This window comes from Fukomys damarensis, unplaced genomic scaffold, assembly GCF_012274545.1.
Source record: "Fukomys damarensis isolate Sample0158 unplaced genomic scaffold, DMR_v1.0_HiC HiC_scaffold_11, whole genome shotgun sequence".
Taxonomy (NCBI): Eukaryota; Metazoa; Chordata; class Mammalia; order Rodentia; family Bathyergidae; genus Fukomys; species Fukomys damarensis.
In genome coordinates, this window is record NW_022900923.1 from 13,671,288 (window position 1) to 13,693,438 (window position 22,151).

The window sequence follows — 22,151 nt, forward strand, 5'->3', positions numbered from 1 at the left end:
ACCGGGAGGGACGCTGGGGAGCTGGCGGGAGAGTTCTGCGGCCCGCTCTTGGCCTCTTCTGGAGCCCCCTTCGCCGGGCCGAGGCTGGGGCATTTGGGGGTGCGCTTAGGGCTTCGCTCCTGTGCTTGAAAAGGCCCGCATCCCCCAGGCGCTGCGGCAGGGACTGTGAGGGGAGCCGGGGAGGATGCGAGGCGAGGGGCAGCCCTTGCGCTGCTGCTCCATAGCAGGGTCTGGCCGCGTGCTCTTCTGGGCGCCCCTGAACTGTGGCTTCTGGGTCCCACAGGGTGCTCAGGCCTCCGAGTGGAGTAGAGGTACAAGGGTGCTTTCAGGCCCTCTGAAGGGAATACAGTAGGTTACTTGAGTGAGGTAAATATTTTACTTCTCATGAGATTGCCTGTTCAGTTTGTTAGGCTGAATTGGTTACCCCCACAACTTTGGTAAAACAGTAAAAAATCTGAAATCTGTAAAACTGGGAGATGTTCAGATGCGTATTTGAAGAGATGGAATAGTATGGAAGAGATGAAATAGCTAAATCTGTACTTTATAATCAGAAAGACAGCTAAGGAATTTAAAGGTCCATGTTCGAGGTATGATCTAAGTCCTTCTACTCTTTAGGGTGTCACTTTTGGTATCCCGGTTTTAAAAAGTATTCAGTATGTGTTTATGTTTAGAAAAGCTTGAGAAATTAATAATAGTTTAGGAAAAGTACAGTTTTTCACAGGCCTCTGAGGTGTATAGCATGTCTTTCAATCCAAGATGGAATTTCAAATTCTAGTCTCCTTGAATAAGATGAGAGTTTGGACAAATTTCTTTGCACCTCAATTTGCACATGTAAAATTGAAATAATTACAACTACTCAGTAAGATTGCACATAGGGAAATCCCATGGCTTGAGTGCTTATTAAATATACTGCACCTTGGCATTTCAAAGGACCAAGACATTTTCTGGAGTACAGATTTTAAGATATTTCTATGCTATCGTTCTACCTAAATCTATAAAGTGTAGGATACATTGTATTGCTGGAGTTTCTTGCTCTACTAATTTTTGTGCATTGTAGAACCTTTAAACATTTTAAAATTCATTTTTTAACCTATTAATGTGTAGTAAAGGGGGACAGGAGATTGGAGAACTTCTGAATTTGTCCTGTTGTGGCAAATGCAAAAAAAAAAAAAAAAAGTACTGTCTGGATCTTAGGGTTGTAATATTAGAAAATAGATAAGGATAATTTCTTTTTCATAGTTTAGACACATTATTTTTGCATTCTAACTTTCTCAGCTCCCAAATTTGTTTGATTTTGTTTAAAGTTCTTCCTGTTGCTAGTGTTGAAAACTCTAGAAGCCTTACATTACCTTTTATTTAAAAGAGCACATAAAAATTCATTCAGTAGAAAGGTAATGTAGGTACCTGGCTGCCTTCTGTGTACTGGGTCTTGTCAGTAAGACAGTTTCTGAGCATGGAGTTTAGAGACTTTGGGGGGAGATTAAGGAAGGCAGTTATATAAACATAGTCACACCTGAATAGTACAGTGTGATAAATACTACAGGAGAAATATGTTGAGAATGAATGTTTAACAGTGATTACTCAATCGTGCCGGGCATGGTGGTGTACGCCTGTAATCCCAGCACTCGGGAGGCTGAGGCAGGAGGGCCACTGTGAGTTCGAGACTAGCCTGGACTACATAGTGAGTTCCAGGTCGGTGTCAGCTACATAGTGAGACCCTGTCTCAAAAACCAAAACAAACAAACAGTGATTACTCAATCAGCTCTGAACTTGCTGTGGTTGCACTGTGGTTAGAGAAGCCCTATATTTTTTAAAGGTCATTTTATTTCCTTAATGATTTTCAGGATGACCATAAAATTTGAAAAGTTAAATGATGTTACTCGGTATTGCAGTGTAATGTCAATGAGCCATTTACTATATTTTTCCCTATTTTGAGGTATGGAATTCACACCACACTGAATTTCAGAAAGAAACGGAAAATTCAAAGCACTGAAGTCAGATGTTGAATTTTTATCTATTAAATCTTTTTGTATTAGAGAGTGATCAGTCTGACTGCCTAGAAGCGGGGGACTCAAGGGCTAAAGAAAAAAAAAAGAAAGTACAGACCTGCGTAATCTCAAAGTATGTGGGGAGCTGGGAGGTCAGTGCCTCAGAGTGGACAAAGAAAAAGACGCTTCGAACTGGCCATCATTTATTGGGTACACACAATAATTGCAGGGAGCATCGGGTGACTTAGGGGCTACTGGTGATCCTGTGTTGATGCAGATCTTATGCTGAAGAAGATCTTGGATGGATGAGGATCTATGTTGATGAGGTGGTAAGGAGAGCATTCTTACAATAGTAGGTGGGACAAGATAGCAGGCTAATGAAGAAGTTGTCCTTCCCCCAGGTGAAAACTTTCTCTTTTATTTTATTGCTGCTGTTCCCTGAAGAACCAGGATGTCTTCAGCAGATGTGCACTTGCCCTTGAGCATCCCAGTATTGCAGGACGCACTACCAAGTGCTGGGTTGTCTTGACTACAAGCCCTGAGTAATTTCTGTTGTATTATGCTATCTCATGCTTAGTGTTTGCAAACCATATCTGAATTTTGTTTAAATGCTTTATATAAATTTCAGAATATTATTCTTAGATCGTTTTCAAAGATTCCCATTAAAATAAACATTAACGTAAGTTGGAGTTGGCCACATTTTGACAGTAATGGGCATATTCCTGAAATGGAAAAGATTACTGTTGTATTTCAATGACTTCCTTTGTAATTAACATCTATGCAGTGTATGGGTTCTACTGTCTGTCTTTTACATCTGTATTAACGAACTTGAAGCCAGTTATTTCTCAAGAAAGGCATGGAAGTGGGGAATAGAGGGAGAGTTAAAATAGAATTTTTTGTCTTTAGATGCTTTTTAAGGTTTCTTTCCCCTTACAGCCACTAAGATGCTGCTGTCTTTGATGTGAGATTTCTTTGCAAGTGGTAACTGTTTTATCTTTTATCTTTCTCTCTTTAGGCAAGCCAGAATTCCTTCCGTATAGAATATGATACCTTTGGTGAACTGAAGGTTCCAAATGATAAGTATTATGGTGCCCAGACTGTGAGATCTACGATGAACTTTAAGATTGGTGGTGTGACGGAACGCATGCCTGTAAGTGTCTTTTGTGGAAATGCTGGCTTATTGTGGATGAACTAAGCTATATTTGAATGAGTCCTCTTACTTTATAAGTAAATACTTTACAGATTAAAAAATATAACATTATCAGAAAACTGTCTTCCTGAGTAAAATAGTGTTTTCTTCCATTAAAACATCAAAGAGCCTTTTGAAGTTTTAGTGTGCTACTACTTTGTACCATGGTTTGGAATATTTGGAATTCTTATTGGATAAAACTAGTTTTTCATTCTTACTGGGTATTCACAAGTTTTTTTACTGGGGATTTACAGTTTGTAAATATTTTAAATTTAATATTCCAGTTCTTCCCTTTTTGCTTTTATATATTTAAAGCTTTTGTTTCTCTTTAATACTATACCTTTTACTTTGGTTTCAGTTTCCAGAACACAAATATACCAAAGTATTATTCACCACATCCGGCATGTAGAGATATATAAGTGGATAGAGAATATGTACGTGTTCAGTACCACATGAGTGATTTAATAATTAGAAAGTTGCTACTGCATTTTATTAAATGTGAGATGCTATCAACTAGAAGATATACCAATAGCTACCACTAAGAAAGGAGAAAGCTCAAGTTATGATATGCATTGATTGTAAGGTGCTTTTTGATTTCAGAGATGTTAAAATGTGAATAGGGTTAGTGAAATAACATTATAAAACCCACTGCTTGAAAAATAGTATGAAAAATAGTCAATGCAGGATAGGCTAGCAAGCCTAGAAACAGCATTAGACTACATCCAGTGAGATACTGTTTTCCACTTGTCTTCTCAGTAACTTTAATCTAAATAATTTTAACTTACCTATTTGAACTCTTTCTTGTTTTTTTTTTTTTTTTTTTTTGGTACCGGGGATTGAACTCAGGTCCTTGCACTTGCAAGGCAGGCCTCCGAGCCGCTGAGCTAATCCCCGGCCCTTTAACTCATTCTTAAGCCTTCAAGACCGAATCTTCACTGGTTGAGAGAATTTTATGACAGGCAGCTAAATCTTTGAAGAAAATTTCTTTGTTGTTGTCATTGCATGATAATGAGGTTTCCCTCATTGAGCCTGACTACATTTTGGGATAGCAAAGGTAGCAATTTACCCTAAAATAGTCTGTTACAATTCAGCTCTGCAATTAAGGAAGTCAGCCGACAGCATTGGTGGGGTGGCATGGCTTGTGTTTTGATTTTCTACAGGCAAGTTATCAACAGGGCAACCATTTGGATTCTGTGTCTGTGTGAAAGGTGGACACCTAAAATATCAATTTATTCACATTTGAGTTCATCTGTATTAATTTCCTGAGCTTTATTAAATACAAGACAGACCATGTGTACCTTGAATTTAGTTGTATGATTAAGTTCAACACTTTGAAGTCTAAAGGAAAACAAAGCCAAAAAGATTATAAATTTCTACACTTGATCTTAGCAAAAAGGCTCAGAAATGAGATTATAAGTTTCTAATGTAAGTTATAACTATTATAATCCTTCTTTTCTCCCCATTGATATATTGTGCTATTTTATTTTAATTTAATAGTATTTAGTGTGACTTTCTCTGCTATCACCCTTTTTAATTTTTCTGGGTCTATAAGCCCTAGCTTTAGTCACTCCATTCAAATGGCCAGTGTTGAGTGACAACTGGTTGTGACTTAGGTGGTGGTCAGCCTACCACCATAGTATTTGTTCCTATAAACGTTTATTTAATTATTATTATTATTCTTTTGTTTTGGGGTTTGTGTGTGTGTGTGTGTGTGTGTGTGTGTGTGTGTGTGTGTGTGTGTGTTTTGAGACAGGGTCTCACTGTGTAGTTCAGGCTGGTCTTGAACTCACTAGGTGGCCCAGGCTGGCCTCAAACTCACAGCGATCCTCCTGCCTCAGCGTCTGGAGTGTCCATCGTTTTATAGTGGTTTAAATCCCCATTTGTTTCCATGTTTAAAACTTCAAGTTTTAAATTCTGTGGGCCATTCATCTTCCATTTTCTTTGAGAAAGCATTCATAATGTTTTAATTTTGTTTACTTCAGATTCAAAATACAAGGGCTGGGGATTTAGCTCAGTGGTTCTGCCACCTGCCTTGAAAGCACAATGTCCTGAGTTCGATCCCTGGTACCAAAAACAAACAAACAAATTCAAAATACATTTTTTCTATTTTCCTCTTGTGACTGCTCCTCAGCATATACTCACTTTGCTCCAGGTTTGTGTTTAATGTGTCTATTCCTTTTCTTTGTTTTTTCCACTTGATGCTGCTCAGAGGCTTATAGCTTTTGTTTTATAGATGAATTGTTCTCTTCATCTCATTTTCCCCTTTTGCTCTTTCTGCATGCAGACTTCATTTGAGATCTGTGCCACACTGTATAGTACTAGTTTTGACAAGATATCGTAGGGCACTGGTTTGATAAAAACCAGAATATTATTTCCTTGAAATATATCTTTTTAATGCTCATTGAGGTGATTTCGATTAGAAAATGAAAAGATTTGTGTACTAACAAATGAAACTATGGATATGTATCAGAAGTTAATCAACTTTAGGCCTGAAGAGTCCTGGGTTTTAAAAACCTGAGAAATTTACTGAGTGCCAAGTCTTCCCTAACTAGATTAGATTGATTTTTTTTTACTTTGGGAGTGAATGATAGCCATTTAGTGGTTATCTCATAGTGATTAGAGGTAAAATACATCTTTTTTTTTTTAAAGAGAAGGAAAAACAGTGTGGGAATGGCGCTTGCTGAAAAATTATTGAATCATTTGTTTCTCCTAAACATTTGAAAATCATAGTATTAATTAGGTCACTGTTTTTGCATCTGCATAAACTAATATGCTTTTATTTTTAAAGTTACAAATTTGAGATTTTTTTGTTGTTGTTGTTAGATTCCAGTTATTAAGGCTTTTGGCATCTTGAAGCGAGCAGCTGCTGAAGTAAACCAGGATTATGGTCTTGATCCGAAGATTGCTACTGCAATAATGAAGGCAGCAGATGAGGTAGGAAGTGATGAGTGCATTCACTTCATGGCATTAGACCCATATCATTTCCTGGGTTACGATAAGCTCTGCCAGGAGGGAAGGGCACTGGAAATTCTTGAGTTAATAAATTTCAAGGAAAGGTGGCAGCATTATTGTTTGGTGAGAATATTAATATGGTACTTAAAATGTAATATTCTGACAAAATGTCTAGATATTATATCTTTTAGTTTTAAGCCTCTTGACTTTTCTTGTTAATTTATGTAGTTTTAATATTTTTTGAAAAGACAACTTCAATTTGATATTTTAAAGAATAAATGGTTCCTTTTTAAAATAGTTATTTGATAATACTTAACAAGAATATAATTTCACTAATAATAATTTCACTCATAACGTTATCTTGAGATGGAGGTGGCATTTCAATTGCTAAGTGCACGGTGCTGTTCATTACAGTGCTGTTTATAATAATAGAAACTAACCATAGCAGCTGCTTATGTACATGTGGTCATATCGGTTATATTGTGAACAATAGAAAATTAGTTTTTGTTTTTCCTCTTTTGGTACTGGGGATCGAACTTGGAATCTTGCGCTTGTGAGGCAGGGGGCGGCACCACTGAGCTAAAACCCTGGCCCCAAAAATTTGTTTTTTGAAGATTAGCCTAGAGCAAAGCCTTACCTATGAGAAATAGGGAGGAAAGTTTACAAAAAGATATGTGCTTTCTGGTTCTAATTTTGTTTTAAAAAACAAACAACCTGAAACTATTTTTATACATACACAGGGACTCCATACCAAAAATCTACAGCTGCTCAAATCTCTTTCATTAATGGCTGTATTATATTCATGTAACCTAGGCTGTATCCTCATATATACTTTCAGTCACCTAATACAGTGTAAATGCTGTATAATTAATTGTCCCATATTGTTTAGGGAATGACAAGCAAAACAGTCTGTACATGTTCAATACAAATGCATTGTTTTCCAAATATGTTTAATCCATGGGTTGGTTGTTAAATCTGGCGGTAGCTCCCCCAGATATGGTGGGCCCATGGCATGTGTAGATGTACCTGTTGTGGGATAGAAGTTGAGAATGACCTGGAACTCACTATGTAGCTCAGGCTGGTCTCGAACTCACAGCGATCCTCCTGCCTCAGCCTCCTGAGTGCTGGGATTACAGTTGTGTGTCACCACACCCGGCTCCTATTATTATTATTATTATTATTATTGTTGTTGTTGTTTTGGTACTGGGGATCGAACTCAGGTCCTTGTGCATGTGAGGCAGGCAGCAGAACCAATGAGCAAAATTCCCAGCCCCCCTATTATTTTTATATAGCTAGAACAAAAGTTTTATTTTAAAATGAATGACTTGTTCAAGGCAATAGATTTCTAAACTGCATTCTTATTTTTTTAAGCTTCAGAATATGAAGTTAAGTATCCATTTCTTTTAAGAAGTTTACATTTACAAAACACATGGGCCAAGAGCATAATTATGACAAAAATAGGGGCTGATCCTGGCAGTGCTTTTTTCTACTTTTGGCAGTTGCTGCTCATTGGACATCTGTGCAGTGAAGTAGCTATTAGTGAGCTCACATTTTCAAGTCCCTAGTTTATTATCATGCTGACTCTGGGTGGTAACATCTGTTGGATATTCCTGCTGAGCACCAACAATAAATGTATCTGAAGACATAAATATTTGCCAGCCTTTACAGGTGGCCTTCTGTTAGAGCAGGCAGAAAAGTAAGAAAGATGGCTTTGATTCAGTTTCTGTTTGAAGCCAGTGAATTGTTATACCATTCAGAATATGTATTTCACTTTCCAGTATTCACAGTTGGGAAAACTTACACTATGGAAGCTTAGAATTGTGGAACAACTGCATTCAAACTCTGGCGCCATCAGCAATTCACTTAATATTCGAAAATAACATCCATCAGATGGTTCTATAAATGGAGTTTGCAGAATCGTGACTCATGGAAATAGCAGAATGAATATTGTTTCTTATTTCAAAAATATTCATTTGTAGCTTTGTTTGTTTGTTTGTTTTTGCAGGTAGCTGAAGGTAAACTGAATGATCACTTTCCTCTTGTGGTATGGCAGACTGGATCGGGAACCCAGACAAATATGAATGTAAATGAAGTCATTAGCAATAGAGCAATTGAAATGTTAGGAGGTGAACTTGGCAGCAAGAAACCTGTACATCCCAATGATCATGTTAATAAGAGCCAGGTTAGTAAGTATATATCCTCTCCTTTTTTCGTTAGAAGTAGAAAAGGAATACTTGAGATTTTTCTTGTAAGGCAAGCATGGCTTTTGTTTATTTGTTTGTTTGTTTTTTGATACAAGGTCTCACTATGTAGTTGAGACTGACCTAGAACTCATTATGTAGTCCAGGCTGGTCTCAAATGCACAGCGATCTTCCTGCCTCAGCCTCCCGAGTGCTGGGATTACAGGTGTGCGCCACCATGCCCCAGCTAAGCATAGGCTTTTTAACATAGAAAGTGTACTCAACATATATTCTTTAGAAAAAAATATTTCTTGATTCTAGGAATCTTGGCTTTGTCTTCAACCTTATCAAAATTCCTTTTAGGACATCTAAATTTAGCATATACGTGTATTTTTACTATTTTTGTTTGTTTTTTGCTGGGGGGTGGTGTTGAGACAGGGCCTTGCTATGTAATTTAGGCTGGCCCTGAACTCACTGTGTATCCCAGGCTGGCCTTAAATTTTCAAGATCCTCCTGCCTCGGCCTCCCTAGTGTTGGGATTACAGGGGTGTGCCACCATGTTTTTGTTTGTTTGTTTTTGTTTTAATTAAAATGTTTTGGAAGTAATTTTAGAATTATAAAGATAGTTAAAAGTTACTTTTTATTTCTTCCACTTCCCTTAACATTAATATCTTAGATAACCATGGCACATTTATTGAAAGTAGGAAATTAACATGGGCACAATAATCTAAATGACATGCATTCTTAGGATTTCCCCAGTTTCTTCATTGATTCTCTTTTCTCTTTGAGGATCTAGTCCAGGCTACACAGTCACCTGTGCCTTTAATTTTCAAACCTGTGACAGCATTTTGGCCTTTTTCCTCAGTCCCTTTGGGCTGCTATGTAGACTACTTAGTTTGAAAACAAGTGTTTTTCTCAGTTGTAGAGGCCAGGAAGTCCAAGATCAAGTAGCTGGAAGATTTGCTGTCTGGTGAAGGCCTACTTCCTGGTTCATAAACCGCCATCTTTTCTCTCCGTCTTCTCATAGGGGAATGGCAAAGGAGCTCTCTGGGCATCTCTAACAAGGGCACTAATCCCATTTCTGAGGGTTCTACTCCCCTGGGCTAATCACATCCCAAAGTTTCTGCATCCTGATACCAGTTCCTTGGAGTTTCAGGTTTCATTGTGTGAATTTTGAGGGACTATGGATATTTACATTTCAGTAGTACCCTTGGCACTTTTGAAAGTAGTAGTAGGGAATTTTGTAGAAATTCTGTCAGTTTGGGTCACATGTTTTCTCATACTTGGACTGAGGCTGTGAATTTTGGGAAGATTATCACAGAAGTTTTCATTGCCTTAAATAAGGGGTACAAGATAGCAACATGACTTAGACTTGGTGATGTTAACTTTCATCACTTGGTTAAGGTGTTGCTTAACAGGTTTCTCTGTAATAAAATTACTTCTTTTGTTCTTCTCTACCATATTTGTTAAAAATGAATCACTAAGTCCTGCTTACATTCCAGGTATGCTATACTGGAGCTTCAGTTTCTAAAGGGAGGCATGTCAAAAAAATGTTGGACACATGTTAAAGAGTCACCGTAGTAATTACTAGTGATACTTTGATAATATGCGAACATCTTCTTTCTCCTTAAACTTTTGCCTACTTATTTTATCATTCATCAATATATCTACAGAAATTACTGCTATAGTCTTTTAATAACATTCAATTTTCATTCTTCCTTCTAAATATATGGATTGAAATTTTTCTGCAAAGAAGATTTGAACTCCCATTCCCATTTTTTTATTCAGTCCTTCCTATATGTCAGTATGGATTTGTGATGGTTTCTTTTATTCTTTGGATTACAGTACAATACTTTTGTTGTTTGTGTTGCCGCTTGAATTATTTCAGTTTTGTAAACGTATCCTTTGGCTTTTGTGCCCTTTGGATGTGCCACTTTTTTTTTTTTCCTTTTAGTACACCCTTGCCTTTTGGCGCTACAAAATAATTTTAACTCCATCATCTTATATTTTTCCTGCCCCAGCCCTAGAAACAGAGTTTTTTCAAAGAACTCTTGGGGAATCTCTTTGCAAAATATATTTAGAAACCAGAATCTGGGTGCTAAGTATAATTTAATGTAGTTTTAGTTATGAAAAGGAAAAGTTTTTTTAATATAAGATCATTGTATGATGGACTTTTTTCCAAACCTAAGACTTGCCTTTGATAGATTCAATCTGAAATCTGCTTCAGAATAATACAGTGTATTTGATAGGGTGAGGAAGTAGGGTAGAGTTATACATGACTCAAACTGACTGCACAGTGACAATTATTGGAGTTTGGTAATAGGTACATCAGTGTTCATTATACTGCTCATCCTACTTTTGTGCTCTGAAATTTTCTGTAGTAAACAGCTGAAATATGTAAATAACAAATGTGTCTTTTAAATAGCATGATACTATAAATATTCCTACGGAGCCAACAGTTAAGAAAAGAGTTTTGAATATATACTGCCTGGTAGGCCTCCGTTTCACTAGTTCCTAAATATTTTGGTCACACTGTCTCTTTGAGAATTTGGCTTTCCTGTTGTTAAAGTGCTATCTACTTCACAGTATTTTCTTGAAGTTTAATGGATAAAATGTTTATGAAAGATCGGATGCACTATATAATTGTAAGATATTTTATTATCTAAATGCGTTTGTGATCTGTACTTCTATGTTTTGCTGTCATTTATTAGTGGGCAGATAATGTAGTATATTCAGTATACTCGGTTATAATGTATAGTATGTCGGTGTACTTGTGTATAATACAGTTCTGAGTCTGTTTCAGTAGGAAACCAAGTTGCTTCTTATTTGCCCTTAAGTGCTGTATGACCTCCCATACACAGGTGTGATACAAGGAGTTTTGAGTTGTCATTTAGTGATTTTTGAGATACTCAAGTTTGTTTTTATGTTGCCTCTGATTTAACATTTTGCATTTCTTTTGAAACACTTCCCACAGAGCTCCAATGATACTTTCCCCACAGCCATGCACATTGCTGCTGCTGTAGAAGTTCACGAAGTGCTGTTACCAGGGCTGCAGAAGCTACATGATGGGCTCAGTGCTAAATCCAAAGAGTTTGCGCAGATCATCAAAATCGGGCGGACTCACACTCAGGATGCCGTTCCGCTCTCTCTCGGGCAGGTATAGGATTTTGACTAATTTTATTCAGTTTGGGGATCAACATAATGGCCATTTTTTTGCCCTTGAAATCACACTGGTTTCCAATGCCAAGCTTATAATAATTAATCACAGTGACAAAGACTGTTCTGAATTAACCAGTCAATGGGAGGTTAACTGAACCCAGGGACTTTGTGCTGAGCTTACATCTCCAACCCTTGGTAGTTGTTTTGAGACAGGGTTCTGTTTAGTTGCTCAGGCTGGGCTCTTAATTTGTGATCCTCCTGCCTCAGCCTCCTGAGGGCTGGGATTACAGGCGTGTACCACCACACCCAGCCCAAGTCAACAGCTTTATTGCTGTCCTTTTAGAAGAGCAGAGTACTGGCAGTGAGCTAAATTTAGTTGGCCTGTTCTGGTTCAGATCTTTGCTGTGTATAAGCTGTGGGAGGAAAATTATTTACCCTGTGCCTCAGTTTTCTGAGCTGGAAAATAAGGAGAACGGTATCTTACTTGCAAATTAGTTACGGGGCTCTAATAAGCCGATTCTCTAGAGCGTTTAGAACCTTTCCTGGCACTTGGTACCCACTAGTGTTAGCTGTCATCATCAGCAACCCCATCTCCACCAAGTCCATTATTTGTCTGTTTCGTTCTAAGTTAGGCTATTATTTAAAATTTAATTTTAAAGTGAGTAAACAGGGTAGGTCTTTCCTTATATTTATTATTTTGCCCACATGTGAAGGAGGTATTAGTCTCTTCTTCAAAATACCAGAAAATATTTTTACGTTTCTTTATCAGTACTTCAAAGAATACCTAATAGCATATACTAAAAAGGAAATTCAAGAAACAAGTTTTTATCAGCTTACGCTCCAGTTTGGGTGGTAGGATACACACAAATTGTATATCGAAAGATGGGCAAAAAAAGATGGGTATATATGCCAAATATCAAATGATAGTTGTCAAATAAGAGTTTCGTGGAAAGAGGTCAGGGTAAGAATAAAGCTATTGCTTTCTTGGATAAATTCTCAGTTATGATTCTGAATAGATGATATGGCAGCAAACACTAAAGAAAACTTTAGTTTTTGATCATTCAGCTTAATTTCATTACTGAAGGAAGGGATTAGTTGTAATACAAATGCTGGACTAAATTGAAATCCTCCTCCTACAGATTATGTTGCCTTTTAAGGCTATGTCCCATTTCTCTTTGCTTTATTGGCTCTTTGTAGTAGTTTCTGAGGAGAAACGGTGTGTGTGTGTTTACGACTATTGTTTCCTCTGTTTTAACCTGTCCCATTCCGTGTATGTGTCAACAATTTAAACCGCCGTGATAAAGTTCATTTGGACCATGATTCAACATCCTATCTAACATCCTTCAATTATTATGACAGAAAATTCTTTTTCTCTGACTTTATTAGAAGTATTTATACTTGCTTTGGTCGTTATATCTTTTGTATTTTTTCATTTTTCTCTAATCAAAATATATTCCATAAGTGAATCCAGCTGGTGTGTATATGTGCAAGTTATGTCAGGTGGATCACGCTTACCCCAAAAGAGTTCGGTCTTTTGAAATACTTTGTTTAGAACACTATGAAGTCCTTATACCGATCAAAAGTACTCGAGCTTTTCATTGTTTTCAGGCAGAAAAAAAAAAGATGTGTAATCGTATATCTCGGCTAAGTCCCGGTTTATGCCTTTTGTGCCTGTATAATTCCTGAGAGGGCCCTTTCTATGTTCAAAACATAAATTCCAGGGTTGTCTTATTTAAAATGTGTCAAATGTGTGTTTGGGAAGCACACAGTGAAGCCATAGTCTTACTCCACTGTTAGCCTTAACACTGTTCAGTGAGTCACTTCTTAATGTCCTTGTGAAATGGCCTCGTGTTCCTGCCTAATTTTTTAAACTGAAGTTTTGTGGAGAGTATTTCTGTTTGCATTTTTCCTGAGAGAATATTCAGTACTTTTTCTTTCTCATACTTGTTTGAGACAGACCCAAAAAAAGGGAAATCAGTATTTATAGTTTACAAATAAATGAGTAACTTAATATAGTACATTTTTCCTCTTTAAAAGTTAGTTTTCTGTGTTGCTTTTATTTGTCTTCTGCCACAAAATGAGATTGTGAATAGGTTGCATGTTATTTGCATAGTCCCACCCTATAGGTTTATAAATTTTTGTCTTTCCTCAGATTTTGCTCGTCATATGAATTGACATAGCATGAGTAGGACTTGCGTAACTTATAACTTAATATTCTGAGACATCTTCTAAAACGTCAGGTTCCCGTAGATTTGAAACCATTAGGAAATTTTTTCTCACCTTAACTTTCTTCTCTCTTCAGGAGTTTAGTGGTTATGTGCAGCAAGTACAGTATGCAATGGCGAGAATAAAAGCTGCCTTGCCAAGAATCTATGAACTTGCAGCCGGAGGCACTGCTGTCGGGACTGGCCTCAACACCAGAGTTGGCTTTGCTGAAAAGGTTGCTGCGAAAGTGGCTGCGCTCACAGGTTAGTGACCACATGAATTACTACTCATCTTCGTTACACTAGCCTATGTGTTTATGCCTTGCATTCTTCAGTGTTTAAAGTTAGAAATAAAATTTCTCTGTCAGACGTGTGCCTTATCTCCATTTCAGAAGTGTAATGTTAATCCTTTACCTTTGAAAGGTCTTTTCATATAAGAGTTCAAACATGCAGTTCATATTTACCAATGTTAACTTTATTTATTGCCTCAGAGTATTTTGTTATTTTTGCTTTAAAGCTATTTTGAAGCATATTTTTCAAAGTAGCCAAAAATGAGCAAGTCATTTGAACAATACAAATGTTGCAGATATACGTAACTTTTTTATGTCATACTGTCAAGTTTCTTTGAATTATTAACCTTTTTTTTTTCGTTTTTTTTGTGTTGTGATGCTGGGATTAAACCCAGGGTCTCAAATGTGCTAGGCAAGCACTTTACCAACCACCAAGCTATGTCCCCAGCCCAAATTATTAACCTTTTAATTCCTGTCTTATCTTCAGTAGAGTTCTGTAGTCTGAATAACGATTACTGTTATTAAAACCAAGTTGTCAAGTTCAGAAAGCTCTTATTAAGATGCAGCTGTTACTGCAGGGTTAGGATGAAAGTAAGCAAACAATGTGTATTAAAGCTTACTGGCTGAATTTTTCAAATCACACTTTCATATAAAATAACTATTCTTAGGGTTGAGAATGTAGAGAGTTTTAAAAACCTGAACATTGGAGAGACTGACTGAGAACACCTGGTTCCTATCCACTCTATCTCTCAGAGGATCTTGTGCCCCCTGACTAAAGGAAACAGTGGACCATAGTACAGTGGACAAAGAAATTTTTAAAAACTATACTAGAACAAGTGTGAAGTCAAGGAAAAGTGAATTTTACTCACTTTTCATTCTTACTCTAGAATAGTCAGGCATCAGACAATCAGGTGTTTGCAGGAGGATAGTGTTTTGCATTCCATTATATTTATTGTCCTTGTTATTTCATCGTATAAATGTGTTAGTGTCAGTTCTTTATGCTCTCTTGGGACTTCTTAAAGAATTGTAGACAGAGCTTGAAACTGAAGCACTTTTTCTGAAGTACAGTTTATTCTGTTCTTTTTTATTTTTGGTAGTGTTTGGAAGCCATTTGTGCTTGGTATGCAGTTACTGTCCCACCAAACTACACCTTAAGACCTCAGTTCTATTTTTGCTTTTCATGTACTGTAACTTCTATGTAACTTACTGACAGAACATAAATGTTTAATTTTCCCTATTTACCCATATAGGTTATTTGTCTTTTCTTTCCTTCAGGCTTGCCTTTTGTCACTGCTCCAAATAAATTTGAAGCTCTGGCTGCTCACGATGCTCTGGTTGAGCTCAGTGGAGCCATGAACACCACTGCTTGCAGTCTGATGAAGATAGCAAATGATATTCGCTTTCTGGGTTCTGGTCCTCGGTCGGGTCTGGGAGAGCTGATCTTGCCTGAAAATGAACCAGGAAGCAGTATCATGCCAGGTAATCACAGAGCTGCTGAATGTTGGAGCCTGATTTTGACTGGACTGTAGGGATTCTCGGCTTCAGAGTGTGTCTCTTTTTGTGTACCACGATCCCAAAGCTGAATGGGAACACTTGGGGCACATTTGTTTTAGGATGTTTGTGTTGGACATCTTGGACCAGGGCTTCTAGGAACGTCATCTAATAGTTAGGAAGAAAGAATCTGAGTTAGCAGCATGAATTTGATTCCTTTGTTCATAAGTATGTAATGGTTCGTTCCTTCAACATCCAAAGCCAAGAGAATTCTGGAATAGGCTGTGTTGTGAATGCGATCAGCGAGGACTGAGTAAAAAACAAGCCATACCAAGGTCCTGTTATTTTGTGTTTTATGTGAAATAAACCCAATAGATAAAGGAAGCGACATGAATACCGGATGTCTGGATAAGCCAGGCATGTGATAGACTCACTTGATAATCATTCGTTTTAGTGGAGTAGTGTGAGCAGTGCTGGTAGATGACTGTAGCTGGGTGAACAGTGACACTGACGGAGTGACTAATGAGTTGACTTTAGTCTGGGATATTTTAGTACCAAGCTGAAGGACTCTACCCATTCGACACTTCACTGGTGACTTAGGGGAAAGGCAGAGAATACCTGCTAGTCATATTAGCAGATAGCAAAATTGAGATGACAGTGTATCAAATGACAATAGAGATTTACAAATGTGTAGGCCAACCAGTGTTGAACTAAAACTGAGAAAATAATTTTTAATAGTGAAAAAGAAAGGCTGATAATTGTTTTAAATCTATGCATGTGTAGAACAGGAAGAGATCATGTTTTAGATTAGTTTTTCATAGGTTTAGGAGATTGCAAATCTGAGGTGATTGCACAAAAAAGTGAACTGGAGAGTCACTAAAACGGGAAGTAATCTTCCAGTGTTGCCTTGCACTGGAATCTGGGATGTTTGTTTCGAACTTAAACAATGGTAAGTTACAGAGATTCATGTGATGAGTAGGAGAGTTCCAGATTAACATAAATCCTCCCAGATTTGGTAAGATGTTCCCATACCAGTTTAGACTTCTCTATATTTACCCATTAACTTTTTTTTTTTTTTTTTTGGTACCGGGGATCAAACTCAGGTCCTTGAGCTTGCAAGGCAGGCAGCAGAACCGCTGAGCTAAATCCCTGGCCTTACCCATTAACTTTTGAAGTTACTAGCTCCTCCAGATTCTGAGAAGGTTGGGCTTGCATCTTTCTGAGTGTATATTCAGTGTCTGGTTTTATAAGTGTTTTAAAAAATTATTGAAAGCCAGGGAGGTGAGGAACTCTATTTAATGTATAAATGTAGTTTCTTGTTAGTCATTGAGTGATTCAGTTTGGTTACGCATCCCTTCCCTTTGGTCAGTTTTGTTCTTGCTTTATTCTATGGTTGACTTTCTTGGATGAAATTAGATTTCCTTCTTATTTGACTTCATGCCTAATCTTGACCGCTGCATGAAAGCATGAGTGTATCTGATGCAGATTCTGTCACTGATGGTTTTCTTGAAGGCAAGGTGAACCCTACCCAGTGTGAAGCAATGACCATGGTTGCAGCCCAGGTTATGGGGAATCATGTTGCTGTCACCGTTGGAGGCAGCAATGGACATTTTGAGTTGAATGTTTTCAAACCAATGATGGTAAGCTTTAAATTCAAGTTTTAATGGCTTTTGACTAAAGACTTACAGTTTTTAGACTACACATTAAGTAAGCAGTTAGATGGTATAGGTAGCAACTGGAAGTCAAGCACTTATTAGCACGTTCCTGCCAGCTGAAACCACCAGAGGTACATGCGTGTCTAGTTGGGTGGCTTGTACCACTCGTGGTACCAATGGATCTAATCACTTTTATCATTCTTTTTAACTGATAAAACTAATTAAAAGTCTTCAGTGGCCTGAATCTAACTAGTTGTCTTAAATTTGAATAATTACTGCCCAAATATAAATGTAATACTCTTCATACTAATTAAAAATTATGACAGTAATCAACACATTTATTTATTGCATTTAATCAAAATGAATTTATTTATATTTGTGAATTTCTTTAGAACATTTTCTACATAAAGGTGGCTGATTTGTGCAGGGGGTTTGAAACGTCAGAATGCCTGGGTCAGATGATTGACTTCACATGTGCACTGCCCAGCAGTAAGACACACAAATTACACCCCTTTGGGAGCACGTTGATGTTAGAAGAGTAGCCATAGAGCTTCGGATTTAGGTGACTTTGCTCAAGTGATTGGATGCTTTTTTTGTTTAATAGGAAGAAAAGTTCTTGGAGTAAGACCTAGGACCCACAGCCCTGCCTTCTCAAGCTGTTCTTTTCTTGCTCCTTATTTCACAGTCAGTCTTCTTGAAGTAACCTAAGTTACTTGGATTTATGCTGTGCTCCCTGCAGTGCAGCTTCAGCTCCCTCAGTTTGTACCCAAATGGTTTGCCCATTGCTCATGATGTCTTCCATCCAGTGTGAATGTTCCTCCTGGAAACATTCTTCCTCCTTGGTTTCTTCAACACTTTGTCGTCCCCTTCCTGTCTGTTCTCAGTTCCCCCCATTGGTTTTACCCTCTCCATTGCCTTGGAAACATTATTATGTCCACTAAAACTGCTCTGAATTTTTACAAAGATGGAGCAAAATGACATTGTCTTTTCATCCAGTTTCTCTAACTTGAGATAATGAAGCTGTGTCACTGTTTAGTACTTGATTTGTGTAAAGCATTATATTTAACATATACTGGATGCCTTTTTTCCTGTTTGTATAGGATATAAAGTGTAACTTGATAAGAATATGCAAATGGAAAATTTTAATATTCACACAATGAATTCACCATTTATCTGTCAGGAACCTTTTTTTAATTATACCCTGTATTGGGTGCTCTCAATAGTACTTAATAAGACCCCCACCCCCATAGAATGTAGGTTTTAAGGCCAAAGCAGAATTCAGACCTATGAACTTTTGATTTCAGGTCACATTCCAAGCAGTTAACACCAGCTGCCTGGCATATATATGTGCATAACAAGTTTTTTGTTGCGTGTTTATCATTTATTATGGATGAAAGATGATACTGTCTTGTTCCATCTTCACAAGATGAAAGAAAAAGAACAGTTGGGGGGATGTAGTAATGTTTCCAAGGCATGTGGAAGAGAGGAAAACCAACGAAAGAAAGCCTGAGCCGGTAACAAGGGGAGAACTGGGGAGAAAAGCATCGTCTCATTAATCCTTTCTTTAAATCAGTATTTTGGTTTTCATAGAAAATAACATAATCAACATTCACTTTACAATAAAATTTAGTGCCCTTTATTAGAGCCAATTGTTGAAAGTATGGTTTTTAGACTTTGGGTTTCAGACCAAAAGATGTTAGGATGTGACTATATCTTTGTATGTATTGGAAATGTTACGAGAAAGAAACAATTGCCAAAACGTACCAGTTGATTTTGTACCATCTTTAAACATTCTGTAAAAAGTTAAAGTGCCTGGAATATTGGTTTTAAGCATAAAAATTGGTGAGTATTAACTGCTGGGAATCCCTGACTTTACCAGTTGCCCCGAGCACATGCTGAGCTTGCTAGCCGCTGCACCAGTGCTCCTTTCCTTCCTGCATGGAAGATTCTTGCCCTTCTCGGGCTGTCCAAGTCCTCTGCAGCAAGCAGGACTTCACCAACGCCTGTAACAGAAAGTAATTCCCTTCACTGTGGTTGTTCACACTTCATACCTGTTTTATTTTGTATTTTAGTTATTTGTATTTATGTCTTTTTCCCCTTACTGTAGATTTTTGTGCCCACAGATGTTCATAATGTCATTCACATTTGTTTTCACTTGATCTTAGCCAAAAGGCCGAGAAGTGATCACATTTGTTTTCTATGTTCATTACTTTACAATTTTTAGGAGTGCTGTTTATTTCACTGAATTATGTACTTATAGGAGCTGGCAAATAATATATATCATTTGACCAAAAGAAATAAGGTTAGTAATGTGTTTCTCTCTTTCTCTAAAAGATTAAAAATGTGTTACACTCAGCCAGGCTGCTGGGGGATGCTTCCGTGTCCTTCACGGAAAACTGTGTGGTGGGAATCCAAGCCAACACAGAAAGGATCAACAAGCTGATGAACGAGTCGCTGATGTTGGTGACCGCTCTTAATCCTCATATTGGTAAGGGTTTAAGGAAGAATTATGTCATTTTGAATGGGAAGTTAAATGTTGAAAAACTTTTTAGAGGATATTGGATGAATGTTTGTGGGCAACAAATTCTTGGACATTGGTTCAGTAAAATCTTAAAATATTAGAAATGATGTTAAAAGAAGCTATATATATTCATAACTTTTATGGTGTCGTAGTTCTTTCCAAAACAATCCACTCAACTTCACTTTATTTGAAGTATTGTATTCAGAAGTAGTATTTCAAACTTACTTAATCTTAATTAAATTCAAATGCTGAATATTTTTTGCAGCACTTGGTTATTTGTAAGACTCTGGATTGGTAATGTCACTAGGTGGCACTGGCTGATTAGCAGTGTGGAATGAATTCATTCATCTGCCTTCTCTCTGGATGCTGTAATTCTCTGACCTTGTTATTTTATCCAATTCAGAAATAGAAAGTTACCAATTAAAGAGAAAAAAGGTTTATATAGTCATTGCTTATAAGGAAAGGAAGGAAAATGTAAATATTTTATTTAAAACCATGCTTTTACATTGCAAGGCTTTTTCCAGACTTGTAAATATTTCATTATGTAAAATCAACCATACAGACTTGGATTATAGGCCGACCATAGTAATTCCCATTAAAAAGGCTGTTTTGGGTTTTGTAGGTTTGGAGGCATTCCTTGGATTGTATTATGATGTGTTAAAAGCCTTTTTTGCCCTTCTTTCTGCTGAGCTAATGTTAACAGAGTCTTTGATATTCTATTTTAGAACAAGTTATGATGTAGCCATTTGGCATAATATTATTACTACTTTAAAACTTTCTTCTGCAATCTTGTACTTTGCTAACAGACTTTGTATTCTTGGCTACACATCAGACTGTAATTTCAGTTAGCTCTCGTTTGATTGCTCTAAGTAGCTGTGAGCCTAATATGATCCCTAGCTTTTTTGGAAGGGGGATCATATAGTATTAAGACTAATAAGAATATTTCAATCCATTTATAATTGTTAGGCATCAACATTCAACTGGAAAGATATAAATGGAACCCCAAAATGTTTCATCAGATCTTGAGAATGTGTTATCAAAACTTTTAAATTAGTGGTATCCCCTAAAGCTGAAAATAGGTAGAACTCTCTTGTAATCAATTTAGTGTTAGATCAAAAAACTTATTAGAGAGAGTATAAAGGTGAGCTGAGCATGAGCCTTACAACCCCCCAGTCAGGAGTTGTCAGCAACCTCATTGTGTTACAGGTGGTTTTGTGTCTTGTGGAACTTGAGAACTAAAAGCGATGCGCATTAATGCTTAGCCTTCAACGTCATTGTTGACATAAAAGTGCAGAACATATATTAACCCCAAGAGTTCAACATAAGAATTCTTTCATAAGGCTACTCTGGTTAGTAAATACCCTTACCAACATGTTTAGAATTCACAAATTCAGTTACATAATAAAATCAACTCCATCCCTAGTATGTTTTATAGATGGTTAAGTGTTGCTTACAGACTCGTATCATTTTGTTTGGTTGATGACCATATTGCCTCATCAGACTTCTTCCCTTTGCACATATTCCTCTGACCTTTGCTTGTTTTTGTTTTTTTTTCCTCATGTTAGTTTCATTTAACCTTCTGATTTTGTAAAAATTATATTGTCAGACAACTTGTGGAGCTGCATAACTTCTATTAACTCTGTAACTTTGTTAACTTCAAAAGCACATAAGTGAAAAGGATGTATTAGTGTGTATTTCTGCTCAGGCTTCCCCAGCCCTCTCTGTGTAACGGAGAGGCCAGGAGCAGAGGCCGCCCCAGAAGAGCGGTGGGAAGCATCTCTGAAGTGTACCTCTCCTCCTCACCTGGATTCCCACCTCCCAAGGCCACTCAGCTGTCCGCCACACTGTGCTATATTTTCTGTAGCACGGGAGCACCTGTCACAATCTTTATTCCTTAAGAAGTGTAAAGATCTATTCAGTGTGAGAAATCATAATTATTCAGATAGTCACTGTTAAATATTTTTAAAAATAAAAATATCACTTAAGAAGCCCATGCCATCAGTATGAGATAAATAATAATGATTACCTTTTTCTGTAAAAACCAAGTGTCACTACTAATTCCTGCATTGTCTTTTTATTTTTTTCTTCAGGGTATGACAAGGCAGCAAAAATTGCTAAAACTGCACACAAAAATGGATCGACCTTAAAGGAAACTGCTATTGAACTTGGCTATCTCACAGCACAGCAGTTTGATGAATGGGTAAAACCTAAGGACATGCTGGGTCCAAAGTGATTCAAATAAGTTTATAATAAAAATAAACTTGTGTAAAATTTTAAAAAAGGACTCTATTTTTCTAAACAAAAGTGGATACATTTAAAGGGAAACCATTAGATTTGAGAATCTCTAGCAGAATAATTGGATCAGTGTCCAAAAATATAGGATATGATAGATCCAAAGTGAATTAAGTAAGTATAAAATTACATTGCATAAAATAAAAAGAAACCAGACTAATTTTTCTTTTATATTGAGTTGCATTGTAAAGGAATCTTGATGCTTATGCATGTATGATTATCACTTCATA

At 37.1% G+C, this 22,151-nt stretch overlaps 1 protein-coding gene across 1 annotated transcript in view; it reads left to right on the plus strand.

Moving 5' to 3' along the window:
• Fh (fumarate hydratase) overlaps nucleotides 1-21,910 on the plus strand; it is a 22,259-nt gene extending 349 nt beyond the window's left edge. The window contains exons 2-10 of the mRNA XM_010642662.3: nucleotides 3,004-3,138; nucleotides 6,001-6,111; nucleotides 8,135-8,311; nucleotides 11,284-11,466; nucleotides 13,771-13,936; nucleotides 15,238-15,441; nucleotides 16,966-17,093; nucleotides 19,443-19,596; nucleotides 21,720-21,910. Coding sequence (XP_010640964.1) covers nucleotides 3,004-3,138; nucleotides 6,001-6,111; nucleotides 8,135-8,311; nucleotides 11,284-11,466; nucleotides 13,771-13,936; nucleotides 15,238-15,441; nucleotides 16,966-17,093; nucleotides 19,443-19,596; nucleotides 21,720-21,862 — 1,401 coding nt within the window. The 3' untranslated portion in view covers nucleotides 21,863-21,910. The remainder of the gene's footprint in view (nucleotides 1-3,003; nucleotides 3,139-6,000; nucleotides 6,112-8,134; nucleotides 8,312-11,283; nucleotides 11,467-13,770; nucleotides 13,937-15,237; nucleotides 15,442-16,965; nucleotides 17,094-19,442; nucleotides 19,597-21,719) is intronic.
• Nucleotides 21,911-22,151: the final 241 nt, after the last annotated feature.